Consider the following 23,332-nt stretch of genomic DNA (forward strand, 5'->3'; position numbering starts at 1 on the left):
TAATTCTCCCTTTAAACCTTTTCTCTCACATCACCACGATCAGGGTTATGAGACTATTTACACACAAATTAAGAACATCTCCCTTGGTGGACTTAAAAAAATGCACCTCCAGCGTTCCACTGCAATACTTCAGTCACTTAAAACAGTAGAAAGAGGAAATTTGTCTAGTTTCATACTTCAACACTTCAGAAGCTCTATGTTGTCCTGAGTCCTAACAGACACAAGGATCGTGTTGCAAGTTGATGAGGAGCCTGGGATAACACAACAAGCTTTGACACTGAAAGGAAGGAGAGAGAGGCAGCACCATTGGGGTCTTAGCATTGCTGTATAAACTATAAGGTCCACAGGGAAATCTAACTGGTGTATTTTTCTGTTTACCTTTAGGTGACAATGTCCAAATGCTTCAACACATCACTGAACGGCTGTTACAAAACCTCCTGTCACTAGAAATAAAAATGGATGGATGAATAATGGTCAGGCTGGAGCTTCTGCATCTTGCCAGAAGTAGTGAGCAGAGATTTAAAACCAGCTTGTAAGCAATATGCAGCCAGTCTAGAGCTATGTAATCAGACCTAAAATCATCAACATTACACATACATCAACTTACCTCTGCATAGGGAGTTGCTGGTATTTCTCAAAGGACCCTGGTTCATCGACTAAAGTCAGGAAAAGATTTACTTGTTTCACAATCTTTTTTTCCCCAACTGTATTCAGTGGCACCACTGAATAGGTTGGGTTTTTCCTTTCCCAAAGCTTTCATTCTGATTTAATTGAAGAAATAAGATAAAGTCTGCCCCCTATATATATATAAATATATATATAAATGAGTATTTCAAAATACAATACATTGTAAAATGTCCACTTAATGTAAAATCCTACCATAGACGAAACAGATTTTTGTTTTAATATGGGTAACAAAACCCTTAATAGGAAATACCTCTTAACAGAAAAAGGAACGGGATTTCCATTTTTATTTCCATTCATTGCCACCTTTTTCTACATCTTCCTGTAAGATCACCACTTCAATATTTTCAATGGCAAAGCAAGGATAACTCAAACATGTGCAAATGAAGAATACCATGCTGTATTGGTTAGCCTATCACAAAAGGCAGAGCTTAACCTATACTGTGCATATTTGTCTCCACAGTATAAAATGCGTGGCTTCAGGGGGCTGGGGACAGGAGGGATGCTCAGCACTGGATGCCAGTTTCCTGAAGAGAAGTCACTTTTTAGGATAAGGTACAGCTGCAAAAGCTGGGTAGTCAAGGAGTCTTGCTGTATCCGTCTACTACATAATATATTTCCACATCAGCAATCACTTCTATCCAAATGTAGATCAAATGTCATGGCAGTAAAACTAAACTCTGATGAGGGACCCTGATCATTTTAAAAAGGCAAAAGCCATTCTTGCAAAGCATTTAGAGACTGTAGTGATAAGACAAGGGGTGATGGGTTCACACTTAAACAGAGGAAGTTCAGGTTACATATAAGGAATTTCTTTACTGTGAGGGTGGTGAGGCACTGGAACAGGTTGCCCAGAGAAGGGGTGAATGCTCCATCCCTGGGCAGTCTTAAAAGGCCAGATTGGACAGAGCCTTGGGTGACATGGACTAGGGTGAGGCATTCCTGCCCATGGCAGGAGGTTGGAACTAGATGATCTTAAGGTCCTTTCCGATCTGAACCATTCTATGATTCTATGATTCCAGTGCTACAAACTATGGTTCTTACACTGTGTTTCTTTCAGAAGAAAGACTTCCTTGAAAATCATTGAACTACTTTTTTTTAAATTGAACTTTGTTCAACCCTTTCAGGTTGCTTTGAAGAAAAATGTTGAATCAATCCATATTCTAAAATGCCTTAGAAAGAAGAAAAATCCCAGCAGTAAATCCACCTAATTAAGCGGGGGTGTATCTCACCCATAGGCTATTACCACATCTCAGCTTAATATTCTTAAAGATACCAGATGTGGAGCAGGCAGTGAGCTCTCCTCATTATTTCTCAAATGAAGCTGAAGAGATGTAACCCAAATTACAGCAAGATAAACCAGACAACTTAAGTGATGAAAACTGCACGTTTTCCTCTGCTTTAGGGACGCTTCTGGCTCATCTGTCCTCTGATCAAGGTGAGCCTGATAAAACTGAAAATTACACTGTGTGACTGGATTGTATGAGATTATCTTTCCCCTGAGAAGTGATTTATTTTAGTAACTCTTGATGATTAAGAAGCTTTCTGCTCCAATACGCCGCTCTTCTTGTGTGGGCACGGTTCCTTATTGCTTTGAGTGAGAGATCACTTTTAAAAAACATAGAATATGAGTGGCTACATCTTCTTTACGGCGCAAAGACAAAATTGTGTTAGAAGAGAGACCTTCAGGGACCACAAGTATACAAAAAATTGGAAGTTGTTCTCATTAGTTTGTAGGTTTAACTGCAAAAGTTACTGGGCTATCTTCCACATTTTGAGGGTGAGGAAAATCCAGTTTGGGTTTTGGGTGATCTCGCTGTGTAGAATTAGGGGCTTCTTGATTCTTAGAGGATTCCAGAAGATGTTGCATGTTAAGTTTGAAAATGAGGCGAGGATCTGGTCCGGAAAGAGATGGGCAATTGCAGCTCTCTCTTATTTTAAGAGCCTGTGAACACATAGGAAAACAAATCAAGCTCATTTAAGTAAGAAAAACAAAAAGGTTTCAGTCAGCACTTTGGTTTTCTATAAGGTCTGCATTTGCACACAGAGCTTAGTGAGTACAATACTGAGCCTGAGTTGTTACCAAACAACTTGTCAACAGAAACCAAGAATTCCTGAGAAGAAATGTAGCAATACAGTAAAACAATGGGAAAAAATGAAGAATGATAATCATTCTCACAGTCTCCCAAAGAATGGATACTCCAAAGGTACAGCATAAATAGATAGGAAGCTCTCCAGCTACTTTATGCGATACTTGTGCACGTATCTTTTACCTTTAAATTTACATTCATATGTAAACTAATATAACTGCACCAAGAAAAAAAAAAAGAGCTCTGAATAATTTATTTTACACTAGATAGGTTCTATAACGAAAGTGACTACATATAGATGCCCAACTCAGAAAAGGAGGGAAAACCCTCCAATAACATAATGGACACTGAACTGTTTGGCCCAGAGATCCAGCTGGGTTGATCAGTACAGTTAAGGACCAGTTACAGAAGTGATCTCATCTCCAAGAAGCATTTGAATACGCAGCTTCTAAGTACTGGAGAAAACAATGCCTCTAAAATGTAAAAATTCATCTGGATAAAAAGAGACCAAACTTTTTGTGACTCCTGCTCACTGAGTAGGTGCCATTGCTTCCATTCTACACATTAGAAAGCAGACGCACAAAGGAACCGAAGAATTTTCCAGAGAATCAAAATCCATTAGTGTGAGCACACTCCCCCCAGGTCATCCTGCCTTGTGGGCAATCTGAGCAAGGAATGACAATGGATGAATCTCATGTCTCAGAGGCACCATGAAGAAATTGATATGAAACTGTATGAAGTCAGCTGCTTTAAAGGATCCTTACGTTGTTTCATTTTAACAGTGCTGAAGATACCTTGATTAGTCCATACAAACAGGCAGCTCATTTTAGAGCCAACAATGAATACCACACAACTAAATCTGATGCAATACTTTGCAAAGAGTTGGACACAGACCTACTACATGGATTCTCCTACAAGACCCATTTAAACTGATCAAGATAAGTAAGATCCCATGTTTCATATAACAAACTATTATATGCAGAATTTGAGAGGGTTCTATGGCTCCACTGAGAACTACTTTTTCAAGACTTGCAAAATGAAACAGCAAGAAAACAAGTTAAAACCTAGCCTGATATTTAACATTCATCAATAGCCACTGTGGTGTAGTCACTTTTATGCAGTATTGTCAGTATCTTGGCCTCAAGTAACAGTGCAAAACTCTAGGCAGATTAACATCCAGCTTTATTTTCAACCCTTCCATGGGAAAATAAGTTCAAATGTGTGTTTTATTCCACTTCATAACCATGGATTCTTTATATACACTAGATTTGCCTGAAATATCAAATCAAGTACACCAGTACCCCTGTGCACAAGAATTTGTTCATCAGTTCGAAACGATTTGGTATTCTTCCACAGGCAACACTGGAAACATCTTACTGCAGCAGATTACAAAACAGAAGAGCAGAGCTTCTTAACTCATTTCTTTGCATAAGGGGTTATGAAAACATATTTCTCCCTATCCTTATTACAGCAAGCTCATAAAGAGTTTGCTGTAAATGGCTAGAAACACATAGCATTTATATTTAACAACTGGCTTTGGAAAAAAGATGTGTTTCAGGAATGTAGAACAAGAGTTTCTCCAGCTATTTCTTGTTGAAATGTAACATTCAAATTACTGGATACAGAAGTGTGACTTAGGCATGCAAATATTCCTCTTGTCTAACTTTTAAAAGACATGAATAAAGCTTTCAGTGTTGGTTTTTCTACAGCATGATTGTCCATGTAGTCACTAAATGTAACTGTACCACTGAACACTCTTCTGCTTCAGTGACCAATTAATTTCTAAACTGACATTTTTGACAAACCAAGAGTTTTTCTCTTGTTCTCTTCTAGAACATAAGCTGCTGCTAGACTGCATTAATGTCAAACAGCATTATTCAAGGCAAATGGAAATATAAAGATTTACGCTGTATACTGGAAAGGGTAACACAATCCTCTTTTAAACTAATTTAGTGATTTTATATCTCTGGTTTTCATGGCTAGATAGTACTTGGCCTATTTCCATGAGTGAAACCATCTAAAATGCTAAACTCACAACAGCAAAGGTAAAATCCACACTTCCAGAGTTAGTATTTTTACCTTGTGGATGCCTTTGTGTTCTTGCTAGACATAAAACTGTGCAAGGGGGGTAAGATGGCATCTATTCAACGCCATCAACTCACATGCCATTAGACTACAGCTATAAGAATGGGGAGCTCTGTTGACACGTTAAAGACAGCTATGACTACACACTCCAGTGAAAGCGGCCTTTGTGACTGCCATGCAGCATTCAGCCCTAGTTGTGTTCTTCCCCTGGCTCAGCTGACTGACTGCTGCTATATTGTTTTGTGCCAGCAGCTCTGTAACATCCTTAGGAGACCAGTAACAAGCTGAGGAGTTAACAACATCATTTTTCCTGAAAGATAAAGCAGCTCAACATGGTCAAGCACATTGGATCTAATCTAATATTGATTAAGTCAATTGGGTTTTGACAATTTGGGTAAGAGGACAAGTAAAAGCATTCTAAATGAAGCACATGCATATGGATGTTATATTGATATTATAATCAGAATATGTTCCATTGACTGTTATTACTGAAGAGTGCTCTTGATAAAGACAGAACTGAGCCAAGGTTAACTAGCTAGAGAGAGTACATAGATTCAGCTGGGAACAGAGAGTACTTCGATGCTGGTCATTTCAAGTTAACCTTAAGAGAGAAGTACTGCTATTCAGAATAAAGACCACCTGCATGCTTACTAGTTCAGAAGGTCTCAAATAAAATATCAAACTATTGCCTGTAAGTAACAAAGGTGAAGCTGTTTTTCTTACCAATACAACTGCAGTCACCTCCTGCAGTGTGCTGGGGAAGGGGAAAGCATAATAATTCGGGAGCTGCACCTTGTGCTATTTCTTTCATATAAAGCCTTTCAGCAGAGGCAAATACAGGGCCATGTAATTTTTAGCTGCCAGTATTAATCCTTCATCAGTGTCACAGGTACCAGGCTAACTGCTGCATCTTGACACCTTAGTCTTCTGGAGTTCATCCCACCTCTCAGGCCATCAGCACTCTCAGTATAAAAGTCACATCATTCTCTTGTCCACAAACCAAGCCAAGGGTTATAGTCTCTTGTGTATTAACTATGATTACCTCAACAAGGCTGACTTCAGCTCTGACCTTGCAATTATGACAGAAACTAAGAAATAGCACAAGCATCTAGGCTAAAAAAGGGAAAAATTAACAAATAAGAAATGCTGAGTTGCAAACTGTACTACAATTAGCAGGCACAGGGAAGACAACAAGTTCTACAAATGCAGCAGTAGTAAAAAGAGGATTAAAAGGATGGATAGATTTGTTAGGTGTTGGAGAAAAACAACATATATATTGCTAGTTCTTCAAATCTTTGCTTCTGTTGGCACAGAAAAATTGTGACAAAATATTCACAACTTTATAGAGAGGTCAGTATTTTTTTAATTCTAGTTTTCCTTTAAGTTTTCACACTGATAGGGATTAATTAGTAGATTCTGGTACAAGAACTATTTGAAGTAATCTTCACATCACAAGTGAAGGCCAAATACACCAACCCATTTTTAAAAGGAAGTGAAATAAATGTATCTTCAATATCCCAAAAGCAACAGACTGAGGAATAAGCAATAACTACCCCCACAGTAATACAACTAATAAACAGCCAATGTGGGTTTGACAGGAACAGGTTTTGCCAAAGCAAATTCATTCACTTTTTGACAAGTTAATTGAGCAAGCAAACAAAGGAGGAGAAGCAGCAGAGCTGGCATGTCCCAACTTAGTATTGCTCTCAAAATCATCTCAGCATGGCATTTCCACAAGAAAGAGTGGGAAACAGGAGTTACAGTGAATGAAGAATGGAATCTGAGCCAACAACATGATGCCAAGAAAGCAAATGTCACATCAAGATGAATTTCTGTGTCACAGGCAAGGCTCAGTACATAACCTTCTGCTTTAGTCAGTATAGCTGAGGCTTCAGCTCATGCACACTGCTCCACTTGCAGAGCATAGTAGGAAAAAGGTAGACAAACAGTAGCCAGAGAACATTAAAAGAAAAGGCTCAGAGATTGAAGATAAATTCTCACTTTCTATGACAGCATTTTACTGTGGAACTTTCTTAGAAGTCTGTAGAGAAACGTCTATGTGGTCTGACAAATTCAAAACTTTGTCCCTATTTCCCCCAGCTCCAATAGCTTGTCTAATAATAGATATTGTATTGTCCTGAAAACCATTTCAGTTTCAAATCTTCAGCATATGAAACACAACAGTACTCATCATGGATCTGATACTGATTCATAAGTACAGTTTCTCCAAAGAGAGATACTACAGAGATAAAAAGGCCATTTTCAAAACCTGGCTTCTCCCCCCCCAGGTTCTGAATATCTAATGGCCATTAAATATATATGGTAAAAATAGTGTTCAAAAAAACCCTTTGTGCGAATAATGAAACAAAAAGGTGGGATATTGAACAACAATAACAACAAAGCCCTGGGATTCCCTTTAAATGCCTGAGATCCAGCTTCAAGAAGGCAGCTTTCTGATGGAGTCTACACTTCAAACAAGAAGCCTCCAATGACATCTCTACATACTTTATTTAATTTCTATTCTACTTTTGCAATATCAACCTCACTTACCTAGTGAACTTCTTTTAAAAACAGGAAGCCTTGTCACCTGCTTTCTCATCCTACTCCAAAAAGAATCATTTAAGGTAAAAGGCAAATGAAAATGTCTCATATTGACTTTTGGAAGATAATTTCCTAGCCTCCACTGCTTTTGGAATAGAGAATGGCTATAGAAAGATGAAGACTGCTGCACCTGCTAAACTACAGGAGATAACAGCAAAATAACATGACTGCCAGTTCTACACAGTGGCTCAATTATTTAACTTACCTGCTTAGTCCTGGGGTAGAACATAAGAAGTGATCTGTTTCATTCCTGTTTTATAAGCCAATCAATAACTGTATGAAACTAAAGGATCCCCAAACCTTTATGTTCGATCTAGCTAAACTTAGGACCCCACAAGCAGCATAATTTTTCATTCAGCTGTTCCAATGTGTTAAAAAATCCATCAAAATAGTCTCACAATCAGTATAGAATTTGTGTATACTTAAAATATTCAGTCAGGCCAGTCTCCAACCTCCTAGCCCTAATGTTAGTTTCGATATATGCCATCATTTAGAGTATTTACTGCATTCACTCTCATCAAAGAATTCATGAGAATCCTTTTTTCTCCTTCGAAATCAGCAAACACCTCAACATTCCAGGCCTCCCTCTGCCAATAAACCTTCAACTGTCTTCACAGTTTGGAACTGAGAAAGGATTAAAGTGACTGAGAGTTTAAAATAAAAAACAAAAAAAGAGGAGAAAGAACTAAAAATTACCAGTTGGTTTTAAGAAAGGGAATTTCCAAACACAGTTTAGCTTGCTGAAAAACAGTGCTCTTGTGAAGTGCTTTAAACACTATGTCTTTAAGAGAAAAAATGAGGCAAAAAAGCAACCCATGTTCTTTCTCTGTAGTTAAAACCTCCACTATTTAAAGAAATATTAACAAACTAGGATTACTAAACTTGGTTCTCTGTCCTTAAGCTACCAGTGAGTAGCACATCAAATGAAGAGAACCCCCAAGTAGCTATCCACTTGGCATTCCTCTGAGAGGAAAGAACAAAGACTGCAGATTGAAGGGCAATTGTGTGAATTAGCTCAAGTTCCTTGGAGTGGGGTAACATTTGCTCTTAATTTGACAGAACAGAGATGTGAAGTAAAAAGCAGGCTGCAAAATCCCCAGAGTCCTATCATAACTATTAGGGCTATTAGGGAATCTACTGGGGATCTGATGTTCTTTTGAGGCACATTATTTGAGGCATATTCAATCCCATGTCAGTGAGAGAGACAGGATAGGAAGGAGCATTCTCTATTTGGCAGCCCAGGGCTAGCTACTCAAAGCAAGAGGAGCCGAGACAGTTTAGGGATCCATCTTAAAAACTGTCTTTCAAAATGGCAAAAAAAGAGATGGATAAGATCAGTGATATGGACACATCTACACCAGGAAGGCCATTCAAAAGCAAAAATACACTTTGATCAGAAATCAGGAAAGTAAAGAAATCCTAGAATATGACTGCATTTTATCTGTGCTATCTTAATTTTTTCTCAATTAATAAAACCTTTAACATTGAGAGCTATGTAACAGAAAACTTCTCTAAGGATAAAGATAAGACTGATGCTACAGGAGTAGACTGTGAATTGATATCTGAGTAGCTCATGAATCAATACCAAAATAATCCTAGCAACCTTCCTAAGAGAGAAAGACAAATTTCCTTCAACTCTGCTCACCTCTGGGATAAGTCGGTCTAAGTGCTCTGCTCTGTTCTCATGAGAAGGGTGTGTGGAGAGCCACTCTGGTAGCTTGGGCTGCCCTTGAATGGTTTCTGCTAATTCCATTTGTTGCCAAAATACGCTGCTTGCTCTTACATCCACACAAGCCTGAAAACGGAAAGGAAACTTATAAACCACTGTATTTTTTTAAATAATATGATAGACATTCTAATGGATATTGAATTACAACAGACTTCTTAAATTTTAAATCTCTAAAGTCTGTTCAGATGGTCCCCCTCGTACCTGACAGGAAAACACTGCTCTAAAATATCTGATACAGGGTGAAGGATCTGGAGAATAAGTCTAATGAGGAATGGCTGAGGGAACTGGGGGTGTTTAGCCTGGAGAAGAGAAGGCTCAGGGGGGACCATATCGCTAGATACAACTGCCTGAAAGGAGGTTGCAGTGAGGTGGGGGTCGGTCTCTTCTCCCAAGTAACAAGTGGCAGGACAAGAAGTAACAGCCTCAAGCTGCACCAGGGCAGGTTTAGACTGGATATTAGGAGAAGTTTCCTCACTGAGAACGTTCCCAGGCATTGGAACAGGCTGCCCAGGGTAGTGGTGGAGTTACCGTCCCTGCAAGTGTTCACAGACTATGTAGATGAGGCCTTCAGTGACCTGGGTTAGTGGTGGCCTTGGCAGTGCTGGCATAAAGGTTGGACTTGGTGATCTTAAAGGTCTTTTCCAACCTCGTTGATTCTATGATTCTAAATGCAGTGAAAGACTCATCCAGATAAAACACTGGATTTGTTGCTCTTAACATCTATGTAATACCACCAACCTCATAAACCTTACACCTGAATTACAAAATTCAGGAGAAAAACAGCTTCACAATTTCTGGCATGTACCTGTTCTTTAAAAGAAACCAAACTCAGCTGCATATTCTAATTTACATTTGTTAGACACAGTGCAGCAAAAGAACAAATTAATCATCTCCACAGATTTAGGCAAACTTACAGGAAGAAATTTGGAGCCAAAAATAGAAAGTGATAATAATTCATACTTAAGTATCTCTAAAAATGAGGTGTAAAGGCTTCTTTGTAAATTGATCACACTGCCTTTTTCAAGGCTGATCTGTGTAATCCACACAGATTAAAACAGTAATTCTGCAGTATTCCTATCTCTCTTCACAGAAGTATGTATTTAACCACAGACAGTCATGGAACACTAACTTTAAGAATGGTATTTGTATATCACCAACAGGCCCCTTTATATTTGCATTTAAATGGAGAGGGGGGAAAGAACAAGATTACCTACATTAATTTTAATTTGTTTAAGAGAAAAGAGATGAGCATTCAGAAGGTACGAAAATGAATTTTCTTCCCCTTCCGCCCTGCCCCGAAATCCAGAAGTGCTTTATCCTTTGAATGTATTTCTTGATTTCTTGAAATTATTATTATAGAAAGATTACCTCCACCAGCAGAGTAATGCTGAGATACCACTTTGCTTGGTTCTTCCTAGTATGGCCCCAGATCTTCAGCATTACAAAGCGGTGAACATCAATACAGCAGTTACTGTTTTTTCTCCCACAGACTGCACTATTCCCTTAGATGAATTTAAACTACAAATACAGTTTCAACCTAGAGTCAAGGTTAATTTGAAAAACTCTTCCTTGAAGAAATACTAATAATTATTAAGAAAATGAAGTTTTCTGTATGAAATATTAACACCAGATGGTGCTACTCTCACAGTTATCCAACACTTACCTACCTCTAATGAACTCAGCTATGAAAGAGCTGGTTTAGTGTCTGGAACTCAGAATTAAAACACAGAGGCACAAAAAAAAGTGACTGAGAAAGACTAATTGGAAAAAAAATGCTGAGCAGTTTCTGACCAAATTTGTGTCTGTCTTCAGCAAAGTCACATTATTTGTATGGATGCATTTTGACTAAATATTTAAATCCTAGAACAATGTTGATATACTTTGTAATTATCAGAAATCACAGAAAATGTAATCACAATATCAAAAAGTTCTTCAGTTTTACTGTATTGTTATGAGAACATATTATAAATCAGGTGCACTAAGATATACGGAAGAAGCTCTTCCCTGTGAGGGTGCTGAGGCGCTGGCACAGGGTGCCCAGAGAAGATGTGGCTGCCCCATCCCTGGCAGTGTTCAAGGCCAGCTTGGACACAGGGGCTTGGAGCAAGCTGCTCTACTGGAAGGTGTCCCTGCCTGTGCTAGGGGGCTGGAACTGGGTGAGCTTTAAGGTCCCTTCTAACCCAAACCAGTCTGGGATTCTATGGTTAGGAGTACCTTATACCTTTCCAAACTATTAAATCCTTCTTAGGGAAGCTCACTGTTTGGCATTCTCCTCTTTATAAATATGTACCTTTTTTTTCCAGTAATAATAAACTGCATAGAAAGTATACTGTGCAGTTAACAATGCACAGCTTTACAAACTTCAGTCTTATTACATACAATTTAGCCAGAATGACTTTGTCTTTCCCTATAACTTGTTTTATTTCCCACTACTTCATTAATAGACAGATCTGCAAAAAGTTGGGAATCCTCCCACACACTTTACCTCTGTATGAAGTATGAAACTCCCCATATTGCAATAGAAACTGAAAAATGGCAGGTAAATTGCTACTAAAATAAACCAGTAGTAGTCACCTTTGCTGCAAACTGAAGTCCCACTTTATCAGCTTCAGCCTCCAGTGTTCTGCTGTATGGTCTATCAAACATAAACTGCAAAGAAGCACATCAAAGCACTTATTTCTTGGGTTTGAATGTGTACAAAGCTAGAACACTGTAGCTATTCTTCTGATCTCATAAGAAATGGTGTTTATCATGTTCCCATTGCATGTGATCAGTATTAATTTACTTCATGTAACCTTTAAGTCCATTACATGTAATTCATTGATCCTGTATTCAAATAACCCGTATTTTTATAGCCCCTCTCATCAGGCAGCCTCACAGATCTTTTGCAGCATCTGAAGGGGCAATGCCATCTTTAAAATTAGAATTGTTTCACTTCACTCTTTTATGAAGATTTTTGTTGCAGCAATTGTATGTAGAAAAATAAAGTGGTTCCCTTAAACTTTTATGATGACTGCTTTTAAACCTGGTGTGATCTATTTGGTATGGTAAACAGGCTACAGTATGGAATACGGCCATAAACATTTTCATGCAGCAATCACTCCCCTGTCATGATTATCCACCAACACAAGTTGCAAATTGCTCTTGAGAAATGAAACTAGAAGACATAAATCTGACTAACTCTTCTCCCATTTTTCTATGGTGACATTGTATTAACACACACTAAGAGAGAGTGATAGTCTTCTCAAATGGTTATGTAGTCTTATAATACCAGGATATTCTGGCATATGTAATTCATGTAAATTGGGGCAGGCCTGCCCTGGTGTATCAGGTTATAGTAAATGCAAAGCAGGAAGTGTTAAAACAGCCCACTCATGCAGAGATAAGGAACATGCCCCAACATTCTGGTTTAGGCATTGATTAGGAAATATCAACTCAAGAATGGGCATGCGCAAGACTAGTGAAGAGGAAAAAGTTTTATCAGCTCTTTATCTGATAGCATTTATGGGGTAGCATCCATTTCCAAAAAGATTTGCAGAAGTTTAAAACCTAGGAAATTGATGTCTGAATGCATGTGGTCTTAATAGACCATTTAGATAGAGAGATCTGGGACAGCAAGAAGAGGGTAATAAAAGGATCAGCATTTAAACTCTTACCCCTTTGATTTATTTGTATTTACAGTTAAACAATAGGGTATTACTATTTACCTTTATGTCTATCCCAATAGAAATAACATGGGAGTCTTTCTAAAATTAAACACAACACTAATGCACTCTTTAATTCATGACCTGCCATGCTGCAGACTACAGAAGCAAGGATATCATCTGCAGAAACTATCACCCTATAATTGCTGATACTCCCCTTGGTTTTTGCCTATGTATCTGCTACTGGCTAGTCACAAACAAGACACAAGCGTAAAGACACTGTAATGAGATTCCCTACAGTAATTCTAATGCAAGATACTGCTTATGACCATGCAGGGCTCCTAATCTAAAATCCTGGACATAATAAAGAAGTAGATTTGATTTTTAAAACCAGTTACTTGAGCTATCTGTACATGTTGAAGAAAAGGAAGTTCCTTTCCTATAAGGTAAGTTGACTATCCAAAATCACCAATTTCCACATGAAGTACCTATCTGATAGTGTGTGGTGCACAATAAAGGGAGTATGAAGTACTGGATCTGTACATATTAGTGTGCAGGATTTGAGTAAAACTCAGAGACATGCGTTGTGCTATTCCAAGAATAATTACTACGCTTTAGTTTCTATATAAAATAACCATTGCTGTAAAAACAAAACCAACACTTTTCAGTTCAGAACTGCATGACTAAAGAACAACCATGAATGAATTCTGTAAGAGAACTTAATTTTTTAAGGCAAGCAAACCCACTAGGTATGGAGAAAAATCAGAACTGGAGCTCCATGCCAAAAGCCTTACGAAGAGTTACTGGAAATTACTTATAGTAATATATATGAATACTTATAATAAAAAATAAACCATGAGCCTTTGAGGAAATAACAGAAAAACAAGTACCGAAACAGAAGCAAGTGGTGCCACGTGGCTTAAATAACCTTTCCATAGGGTCACATGCTAAAATTTTTAAAAGTCAAATATGGAAGAAGAGGTCAAAAACCACGCTGAGAAAATGTGCAGAAAGATTCGTTTTCACACAAGCACAATAGGAATTGAGTCCAGGAAACAGACATTGCCTTCCTGGGTGACTAACAGAAAGAAAATATTCTATTCAGCATCTTTTGTATAGGGGATGCAAATATTAATCCCTTATTCTGCATTACATATGGATATGTTTAATGTTACTGAAGATGAGTTTGATCAGAGGACAATCCAGGACATTAGAGTACAATCTCTCATATACGACAGATCTTTCCCATAGCACACTAGGAAAATGAATTGAAACCCAGACTCCATATGCAATCTGAAGCACAACTCCAGTCCACAATGCCAAAATAGCATTTGCAGTTAGCCTAGAAGAGGAGAAAAGATGCTGACAGGGAGTTAAATCTTGCTGTCTAAATTATGAGCAGTCTCAGGATTGATTCACACTTTTTTTCCAAATTCAGCTCTTCAAAATGCTGGCTAGAATTCATCAATGTATTGGTTTCTTAGCTACTTGTACAAATATCCAAGCTCTTTAGAGATAATTTATGTTCAAAATCCACACATCCACCCATTAGCATAAGAACTACCAAAACAGATTGGTTATGTTTCAGTTCATGCTTATGAGGAACTGGGGGAAATCTCAGGAGAAGCATCAAGAGAAGTCAAAGAAACCAAAGAGCTCTTTCACTTAAATTCAGATTTGGTCTATGATGTAAGCAGAATTTCTTTTAAACAAAAAGAAAACCCACTTTTTAAAAAAGAAATGGATCAGTAACTGTCTGAAGGCAGAGAGTAAATTAGACTGAAGAAAACTGGCACCACAAAGCTTCTAAATTTTACTTTATTGGAATATGTGCTGTCTGAAAAGATTATTTCAGTACATTCTATTATAGCATGCTTTATACTTTAAAGGAATGTTTAGATTCTCAATTTTCTGATCTTGGAAACCATTCTTACCATTAACAATATTCTTAAAGGATTCCATATATTTTATTCTGCTTAGAAATAATTTAACAGCTCCTCAAAATAAAACCATAGTATTTCAATATATACAGCTTTAAAGGGGGAACTACATGTCAGAAAGACAATGAGCAAGCAGGTGCAGAGCCTGTGCAGCTCAATCTAGTCCAATTAGGGAGACCTGAGGTTCATCAGCATAACAAATAAAAATATGTATCAACTAAAGCAGATGCAGATTTAGAAACACATATTTCATTTTAAACATACTCAAATATTAATTTTTGCTAATATTTCTTCTCTTGCCTTTTCCCCCAAATATATTATTTAGTAGGACTATCTCCCCAAGATTAAAAATGTTTTTACATGGAACTCCAAAAGGATATTGTGAAGTGTCAGTCTTACCTCCTGCAACTTGCTCTGAAGCCACTGGCCAACAACTGCCAAACTATCTCGAGGACAGATGGCCCAAATCATAGTGAGAAAGATGAGTGATAGAAAATCCAAAAAGTGAACCAGGCTGGCTTTCTCTGCCTGCAAACAGAAATTGTCCCGTTTTCATTCCTGTCTGACATGTCTGTAGAACATAACAGGATTTGGAAACGTTTTAAGAAAGGGGGGTGGGGGAGTTTATGCAGGAACAGGGCAAGCATAAGGTCCCCTGCTCACACACAAAAAAAGTCCTAATGGTTGGACACAAGGCATTTCCAGTCAAGAATCCCCACCACCTGCATAAATACAGCTGGAACAAACACAGTTTGAGAGATTCAAAGCTTGAGATAAGATGATGGCAACATGCAGACAGAGTTCTTTAGTACAAAGGCCATAAAACACCTCAGCTGGAATGAAAAATCTATAGGAAGACCTAGAAGACTGTTTTTTACATTAATTTAAGGCATCATTTAGAGAGGAACATTAATGGGATAAGGTGACAAGAGGCAATATATATTTATTGTCTATTTTCTGCTACATTACTTTAATCTCAGAAACTGAGATCCCAAAGAAAGAAATTAAAATTCTTTTGGATGCAGAGTTTTATTCGAAATGCAGCAAATTGAGCTGAGCACTCACAAGCTGAATGGAGCAATACTTTTCTCTCTGCCTGTTGGGTAACACAGGTTCCACACAAACAAAATTAAGTTCTTTTTATTATTAGAAAACTATTTTTTCTAATTTTCAGAAGTTTAGCAAGTTACTTGCCCCAGCTGAGCCCAAGAAGCTATGATGTGGACTGTTGGTCATTCAGAATCATACAAGATGAAGTAACTCAATTCTCCTGTATTTCCACTGCCTTTAAAATTTACTTTTTAACTTACCCATTTCCAGATTATTTTTGCAATTTTAGGAGGATCTTTATGTTTAAAGATTATGTTGCCTCAAACTGACAGATAGGTAATGTATTACATGCATACACAGGAAGAAATCAATCTGGAGGGAAAGAAGCACCTTCTGGCAAATCCCCTCAATCTAGAACAGTATGATCCATATTTCTATACCATCTTCTTTTTTCATATCTGTACCTTGTCGTGGTTTAAGCCCTGTCGGCAACCCAGCCACACAGTTTCTCTCTCAACACTCCCCCCCCCCCCAGGCCCCCCCCTTTTTCCCCTTCTTGCCCTCCCCCTGCTCCCAGAGGGATGGGGAAGAGAATCAAAAGAATGCAACTCCCATGGGTTGAGAGAAGAAAAGTTTAGTAACTAAGGTATAACACAAATCACTACTGCTACCACCAATAATAATAATGGTAAGGGAAATAACAAGGGAAGAGAATACAACACCTCACCACCCGCCAACCGATAACTCACCCGACCGAGCACCGACCAATACCTACTCCAACCCTGAAGAGAACTAGCCTTTCCAGGTAACTCTCCTCTCAGTTACATCCTGGGCATGACGTGCTGGGCTATGGAATACCTCTTTAGCTACTTTGGGTCAGGTGTCCTGTATCTGCTTCCTCCCAGCTTCCCCTCCTCCCTGGCAGACCATGAGACTCACAAAGTCCGTGGTCAGGCTAAACATTTGAGCAGTAACTAAAAACATCGGTGTTATCAGCACTGTTCCCAGGCTGAAAGTCAAAACCACAGCACTGCACCAGCTATTAAGGAGAAAAAAATCAGTGCTACTGCTGAACCCAGGACATACCTACACAGCCCAACAAAATTATTACTTTCATTGTAATTCAAATGGCAAAGAACAACCAAATTCAACACATCCAGGTCAGGATACAGAAAAATTCAGTCTGTGAAAACCATTCTCTGTAAATGCAGACTCAAGCTCCAGGCATTCTAGAACTTGGCGTTCTAAGACTGGGTACTACTATAATAAAAATATCACGCATGTTAGAATAATTTATTAAAGTATATCCACTTCTGTAGATATTAACAAGTGTGGGAGTAACAAACCAAGCTGCTGAGTGCCTCTAGATCCTTACGTCTGTGCTACAGGAAGAGAGGCATCTGCAGACCAAGTCCTGAAGGACTGTTAATAGCAAGCCATAATCCATCTGTACAGCTATGAAAGAGACACTGGCAGACTTTGTGCTAACAATAACTGCTACAGCACTTCCAACAGTTATTAAGTACTACATGAGTAACAAGCATATACTGTAGCAGAATACTTTCATGTCAAACTCCATTTTTCATCAGTTTGAAAGAGTCACACTGAAGCTATGGTTGATAGTGATAGGAAAAATCTGGATTAAAGTATTTAGAATGAATATGAGAATTTTAGACAGCTTTCTTTAAATACTTACTGCATGCTCCAGCACAGCGTGAGCTATTTCATGTCCCAGAATGAAGGACAGCTGATGAATATCAGAAACCGCATTTAGCAATCCAGTGAAGACAAACACTTGACCATTCTGTAAAGCAAAAGAGTAAAAAGTAAGTATAAGACACATAAATAAAAGCTCTTTCAATATGACTAATAATTTTTGTATTGGGTTCAACTTACTGGCAGCACAAAAGCGTTAACACCTGGTTCCTCTACCACATGGATAACCCACTCGAGTGCAGAGACCTGTGGGATGTCCTTATTGCTTTCAGATAAATGACCAACAACTCTCTTCACAACCTGGTAGCGTGGATCTGTCTCAGGTAACATTTTACTTCTGAATTCCTCCATCCACTTAAAAACAAAGAAAAATTCTTGACTGCCATGCAGGACAAACACACAGTAAATGACTAATTCAGTGACTACACACAACTTAATTAAAGCTAAATTTTCACACATTTTTCTTCCATGCAGCCAAAGCCAACATAAGAGTTGAGGCTTTCAGAACCACAAGTTAGGGATTAATAAACTTCAAAGGAAATAAACTGATGGCCACAGATCAAAAATAAGATTGTATAAACTTGGACCTACTGCCCCTTGTATCTGGCATTTTCCTAATCCACAGTTAAGCTTTGTATCACAATTTGGCAAAACTTTCCATACCTTTCTGAATTTCCAGCTGAATTTGTGATTTTTCTGTATATTATATTTTATCTGTATATTTCTGTTGTAATTTGTAAGGTGGTCAAACTTATACAAAAGATATAATTTGAATATATCCTTGTACTTGTTCAGTTCTTATCTCATGTTCCCTGTCAGACAGAAATACAGTAACACTTGTATATGGATTATCACGTTTCACTGGCCTTAGAACAGAACGTCACAGAACTCAAAGTTACAGAAATTAATGCAGTGGACAGCTTGAAGGAAAGCAATTATAGAAAAATGAGCTGATCCAATGAAAAACAGAATGTGGGTAGAGAGTTATTACCTTACAAAGTGACAGCATAGAAGAGGACCTTAAACAAGTGACAAAGAACGCTCAACTCAGCATAGAACATGAGACAGATCTCAGCATATACCCATTAGCTGTGCTTTTACTGCTTCTACTAGACTTCTGTACTTGTTAGAGTACAGTAACACAGTTAGAAGTGTTTGCTACACACAGGTAATGTGCTCTTTAACTATTACATGCCCCTGAGCAGTTTGCTGATGAAAAGGCAATGCTTAAAAAGGACAGATATGGGTCCTTTGCCGGGTTCCGAGTATGAAGTTCAAAATATATTAAGTATGTGACAAGGTTTGTTTGCCATCTCATTAACTGGACTATTTCAGCACCATAATAAAAGCATTAACAGTTTTAGAGTATTTTGAATGTTTCTTTAAAGTCTTACCATCTTATATTCCATCTGGGACAGTTCCCTAAAATGTTCTTTTCCGAACACCAACAGTCGAGGGCGCCCAGTGATGGGTGTCTCCTCCAAGTGAGTAAAATAAAACACAATGAATAAAACTCCAAAGCTACTGACACTCAGGAGTATCTTCCATTTATTTTGCCTTGCATGTTCTTTAAAAAGTTCCCGTTTATTAGGAGGAAGTGCCTTCCACCAATTTCTTATGCTCCTGTAAGATATAAATACTGTTAACTTAGGATTCAGTTTAATAAGAATTTCTTAGTGGCTGCCCTTGCTGTATTCCCTATTACAGTCTCACCTCATGTCAGAGTTTAGGGAATATTATACTGTAATTGGCTTCAACCAAACTCCATTTCTTCCCTCCCACGGGAGAAGAAGGAATGCCCCTTAGTGTCTTGGTTCATCTCCCTCTACCACACATAAATAAGAATAGAAAGAGCAAAAGATACATCTAACACCTCTGACAATGGAAATTACTTTTTGTTGAGCAAATTGTCAGCCTAAACCACAGTCCTATAAAATTTTGCAGATACTGAAATGAAAACACTACAAATATACCTACCATTCTCCACAAACTCATGCACACATCTTGTATAATGGTATCTTATACTGAGAGGAAGTGACATAGTATTTTACCTGCCAAGAAGAATAGCAAATAATTTCTGAGCTGGCTTAACAATAATCCAGAAAAGAGGAGCAGGTGCAGCCTGAAATGGTGGTGATGTGTGAAGAGGCCTGAGGATCTGAATGTTCCAAGCTGGAAAATGATGTGGGAGTTGCCCTATGGAGCCGATCTGGAGAGATGTGATTGTCTTTCCCAGCAGATGAGATGCCTGGAAGCAATACCTGCCCGGACTGTAGTGTGCATTCTTGTGTACTGCTGTATTTGGGACATTCAAAAGACATCTCAGTCCTTTACTGATGAAGTTTCTGTCAGAGTCAGGGCTTCCAGTCAAAAAACAGTTTCTAGTATTTCCACTCAAATCCAACTTTTGGCCCCTATCTCGTGTACAACTGACTTGAGTTCGGCAATACCCTGCATAAGGCTTACAGAAGTTATTGCATTTTGCCTCCTTTGTCAAAGAAGCCAAACGAAAGGAAATACAGTTCCTGCCCAACAACTTTAAACCGTGGATGATATTCATAACTTCTTTGGCTGGTTACCCTGAAACAAAGAAAACAAAATAGCAGAGATGTATTAAGGAACTCCCTCAAACAGGAAAACTCTGAAATACTACTTCATTTCACCTGAACAGATACCATGTATTTGCAAACAGTTGCACTGCACCAAAAAGAAGCCAGTTACAACGTTACAACTGCATCCTGATGCAGTTCCAAGGTATCAATCTACTTCTGACTCTGAAAAAACCCATCTTGTATCACTGAGAATAAAACAGAGTGATTTTTTTGCTTTCACTTTTATAATCACCACACAATAACTACAGGTGTCCCTGTGGAAGACACGTGCATAATAACTTTCCCCTGCTGGGCTCCTTGCTGTTCATCCATATGAGGAAAACCAGGATCTACGCAGCGTTTTGTTGGTACTTCGCTCCCGTACACAGGGTGCGTTTCCAGGCACCCGGCCCAGAAACAGAACGGCTCAACACTGCTAAACCCAGCGTGTCCCAGCCGGCAGGCTCATACTCACGGGGCATGCCTTCCCACCCGGAGGGCCCCGGCCACCCCCTCCCGAGGGGCCCCGCGGCGCTCGGTTTCAACAGCAGCCTCGGCTCCCGCCCTTCCCCTCAGGAGAGGAACCGCACCGCCGGCTTCCCCCGCCTTTTCCTAGCTCTTCCTTTCTGGCAGCGGCCTTCAGAACTGACCTCGGCTGCCAGCCATCAGCGCCCGCCATCCCGCATGTAGGCAAGCACCACCCCCACGCCTCCCCACCCTCCCAAGCTCGGCGCTGGCGCGACTATCGTGATATAGGCAGACTTGAGGAGGCGGGGGAAAGAGAAAGAGGGAGGTGGGAAGACGTGTCACTCTGAGGCGGCCGCCTGGGGCGGGGCGAGCAGGGGGAGAGCTCTAGCAGCCGCCACAGCTGGGCCTCCTTGGCTTCTTCTCTGTAGTAGACCTCTTCCACCGGGCTCCCCTACTCACCTCCCCGGCAGGAGGAGGGGTCAGACCGCGGAGGCGCCGTCGCTGCCGAGCGGGGGTAGCGGGCGGGAGGCGGGACGGGCCCGGCACCGCCTCAGCGGCAACCGCCGCTCCGCGCCCCTTCCCTCAGGCGGCCGAGCCCGCCCGCCCGCCGCTCGCGCCCCCTTGCGGAGGCTCCGCCCCTCGCCTCGAGCCCCTGCGCGCGGGGTGAGCGGGAAGGCTGAGGGGGCCGCCGCCATTTTGTGTCTGCTGGGTTGGCCCGGGCCCGCCTGTGGAGGCGCAAGGGAGGGGTGTCCCTTCGGGAGGCGCAGAGCTGCCGCCGTCCTTGCTCCTGTGCTGCCTCTCCTGTGGCTTTACCAACGGTGTGTCAGTGTTGAGACGTGTGCTGCTCTGTATCACCTCACAGCTGGGGTTGGCCCTGACTCCTGTGTCCCCGGGGCTGGGCAGACCTTGAGGTCCCTTCACCCTTCAGAACTCATGGATTCTATCATGGAATGGTTTAGGTTGGAAAGGACCTTAAGATCATCCAGTTCCAACCCCTGCCATGGACAGGGACACCTTCCACTAGAGCAGCTTGCTCCAAGCCCCTGTGTCCAACCTGGCCTTGAACACTGCCAGGGATGGGGCAGCCACAGCTCTGTGCACCCTGTGCCAGCGCCTCAGCACCCTCACAGGGAAGAGCTTATTCCTTACATCCAACCTAGATCTTCCCTGTTTCAACCCATTGCCCTGTGTCCTTTCACCACAGCCTCTGATGAAGAGCCCCTCTCTGGCATCCTTGTAGACACCTGCTTGCTTCTGGTTTTGGAGACCTGAAGTGCTTCCAGCTACCAGAGGGGGCTGGTGACACCCCTGTAGGAGGGAGCAGACAGCTCTGCAGTGGTACCTGAGGAGGTGATGTTTGGCTCTTCCCAAACCTGCTGCTAATCTAATCGGTAAGTGTGGCCTGGTCAGCTAGCTGACAGAAGTACATCTTAAATAGTGGGAGGTGAAAAACAGCTTCTTTGCTGAATGGAAGGTTGGGAATGACAGGGCAGCTTCCTCCAAGCCCTGGGGCTTTGCATGTAAACAAAGCGCCTCTCATTGCAAAAGGTAAAGAAATGCAGATCTTTGCCTTCAGCAGTGTGTGTGGACACAGTCAAATATTATTTAGTGTTTCCTGATATACTTCTAAGTCCAACCCTTTTTGATTACTGAGGCCCTATGTATATGTAGTGACCAGATCTTGGGAGTACAGCCCAAGAAGAAACTTAATGTAGTGATAGGTAGAAAGTCTGTTTTCTCAAGACAAAATTCCTTTAAGACCTGCCCAGCCTCCCTTATCCTCAGAGACATGAAGAATAAAATCTGTCAGTCAATTAGCATGGCATTAATTTGTGTGACTGTCGGCTCCAGCCACAAAAACAGCTGAGCTGTAGCAGCAGCAAAGGGGGACCTAAGGCTTGTGTATGCCCCAGCTGCCAAGAAATGAACTGAGATGGGAGCTCTCATGAATGTCTCCTGATGCTTCATATCCTCATTTGTTAGACTTTGTATTTGCTTGCTTTTCTTGTTCTTTATCTAGAATTCTCCATTCCTAAGCCAAGCATGAAGGTTTTCTACTATTTTGTTCCATGGAGCAAATGTCATTCTTCCCCCTTACAGAGTCTCCACTTTATTTCAAGTCTGCTGAAAATGTTTTTTCTTTGCATATTTCTTTTTGTTGTTATTTGTTTCTCCAATTGCATTATTTAACTGTCTGCCTAGAGGGTATAGGAGCTATTTCTGCATTCCAGACTCGCCTAAATTCCTGTTAACTCAATGGATGTTTTGAGCGTGCAAGGATGGGGCTAAGAATTGTGTTCTACACTCTGCACTTCTGAAGTCTCCCCAAGTATCAGCACTTACAATTAAAACTTCAAAGCAAACAAGCAGCAGATACAGCACAGGTAAATACAGAATCTCTCTATCAGATACCAACACTAAATATCTATATGAAAACCAGGTGAACAGTTGAGCAATCAGATAGTTATAAAGTGGTGTTTTTCTCTAAATAGACATGCAGTGAAAAAAAACCCATTCTAACTAGTCATTTGTACCGTGGCTCCTCTTGAATTTTAATGAATCTATATGCATATAACCATTTATTTCTGAGGAAATAAGGGATAAAATTCTATGCTTTAGAGAGATAGGTTAAGACTTGTTTTGTTGCTGAGATTTTGCTTATGAGCCTCATCTCTTAAAAGGCTAATTCACATTTCTGAAGAGCACCAAAAGGCAGCCTTCATGCCTTAAGACT

At 40.0% G+C, this 23,332-nt stretch overlaps 1 protein-coding gene across 2 annotated transcripts; it reads right to left on the reverse strand.

The window, feature by feature from the left end:
• Positions 1 to 957: 957 nt before the first annotated feature.
• OMA1 (OMA1 zinc metallopeptidase) lies at positions 958 to 20,832 on the reverse strand. Of its 2 annotated transcripts, XM_061353352.1 has the most exons (9): positions 20,721 to 20,832; positions 19,591 to 20,119; positions 18,934 to 19,162; positions 17,720 to 17,893; positions 17,520 to 17,627; positions 15,173 to 15,301; positions 11,764 to 11,838; positions 9,106 to 9,255; positions 958 to 2,629 (listed from the first exon to the last, which is right to left on the reverse strand). In XM_061353352.1, the coding sequence occupies exons 2-9, from the start codon at positions 20,097 to 20,099 to the stop codon at positions 2,411 to 2,413; spliced, it is 1,593 nt and encodes a 530-aa protein (XP_061209336.1). In that variant the 5' UTR covers positions 20,100 to 20,119; positions 20,721 to 20,832; the 3' UTR covers positions 958 to 2,410. The 2 variants fall into 2 exon arrangements, with proteins under 2 accessions (XP_061209336.1, XP_061209337.1); XM_061353353.1 differs by lacking the exon at positions 17,720 to 17,893 and having other exon boundaries at positions 20,721 to 20,829.
• Positions 20,833 to 23,332: the final 2,500 nt, after the last annotated feature.

Source organism: Neopsephotus bourkii, unplaced genomic scaffold, assembly GCF_033783945.1.
Source record: "Neopsephotus bourkii isolate Nb327-2 ecotype Australia unplaced genomic scaffold, CSIRO-AGI_Nbou_v1 NB_673, whole genome shotgun sequence".
In the NCBI taxonomy this organism is placed as follows: domain Eukaryota; kingdom Metazoa; phylum Chordata; class Aves; order Psittaciformes; family Psittacidae; genus Neopsephotus; species Neopsephotus bourkii.

Bases quoted from the DNA above. Each gene is read 5' to 3' on its own strand.
- OMA1 (XM_061353352.1), bottom strand. From the start codon at position 20,099: ATGAATATCATCCACGGTTTAAAGTTGTTGGGCAGGAACTGTATTTCC. The intron at 17,894-18,933 runs GTAAGACTTTAA...TTTGTTTTTAAG, and splicing joins CCCAGATGGAATATAAGATG to TGGATGGAGGAATTCAGAAG. The intron at 2,630-9,105 runs GTGAGCAGAGTT...ATGTGTTCACAG, and splicing joins TAGACCGACTTATCCCAGAG to GCTCTTAAAATAAGAGAGAG.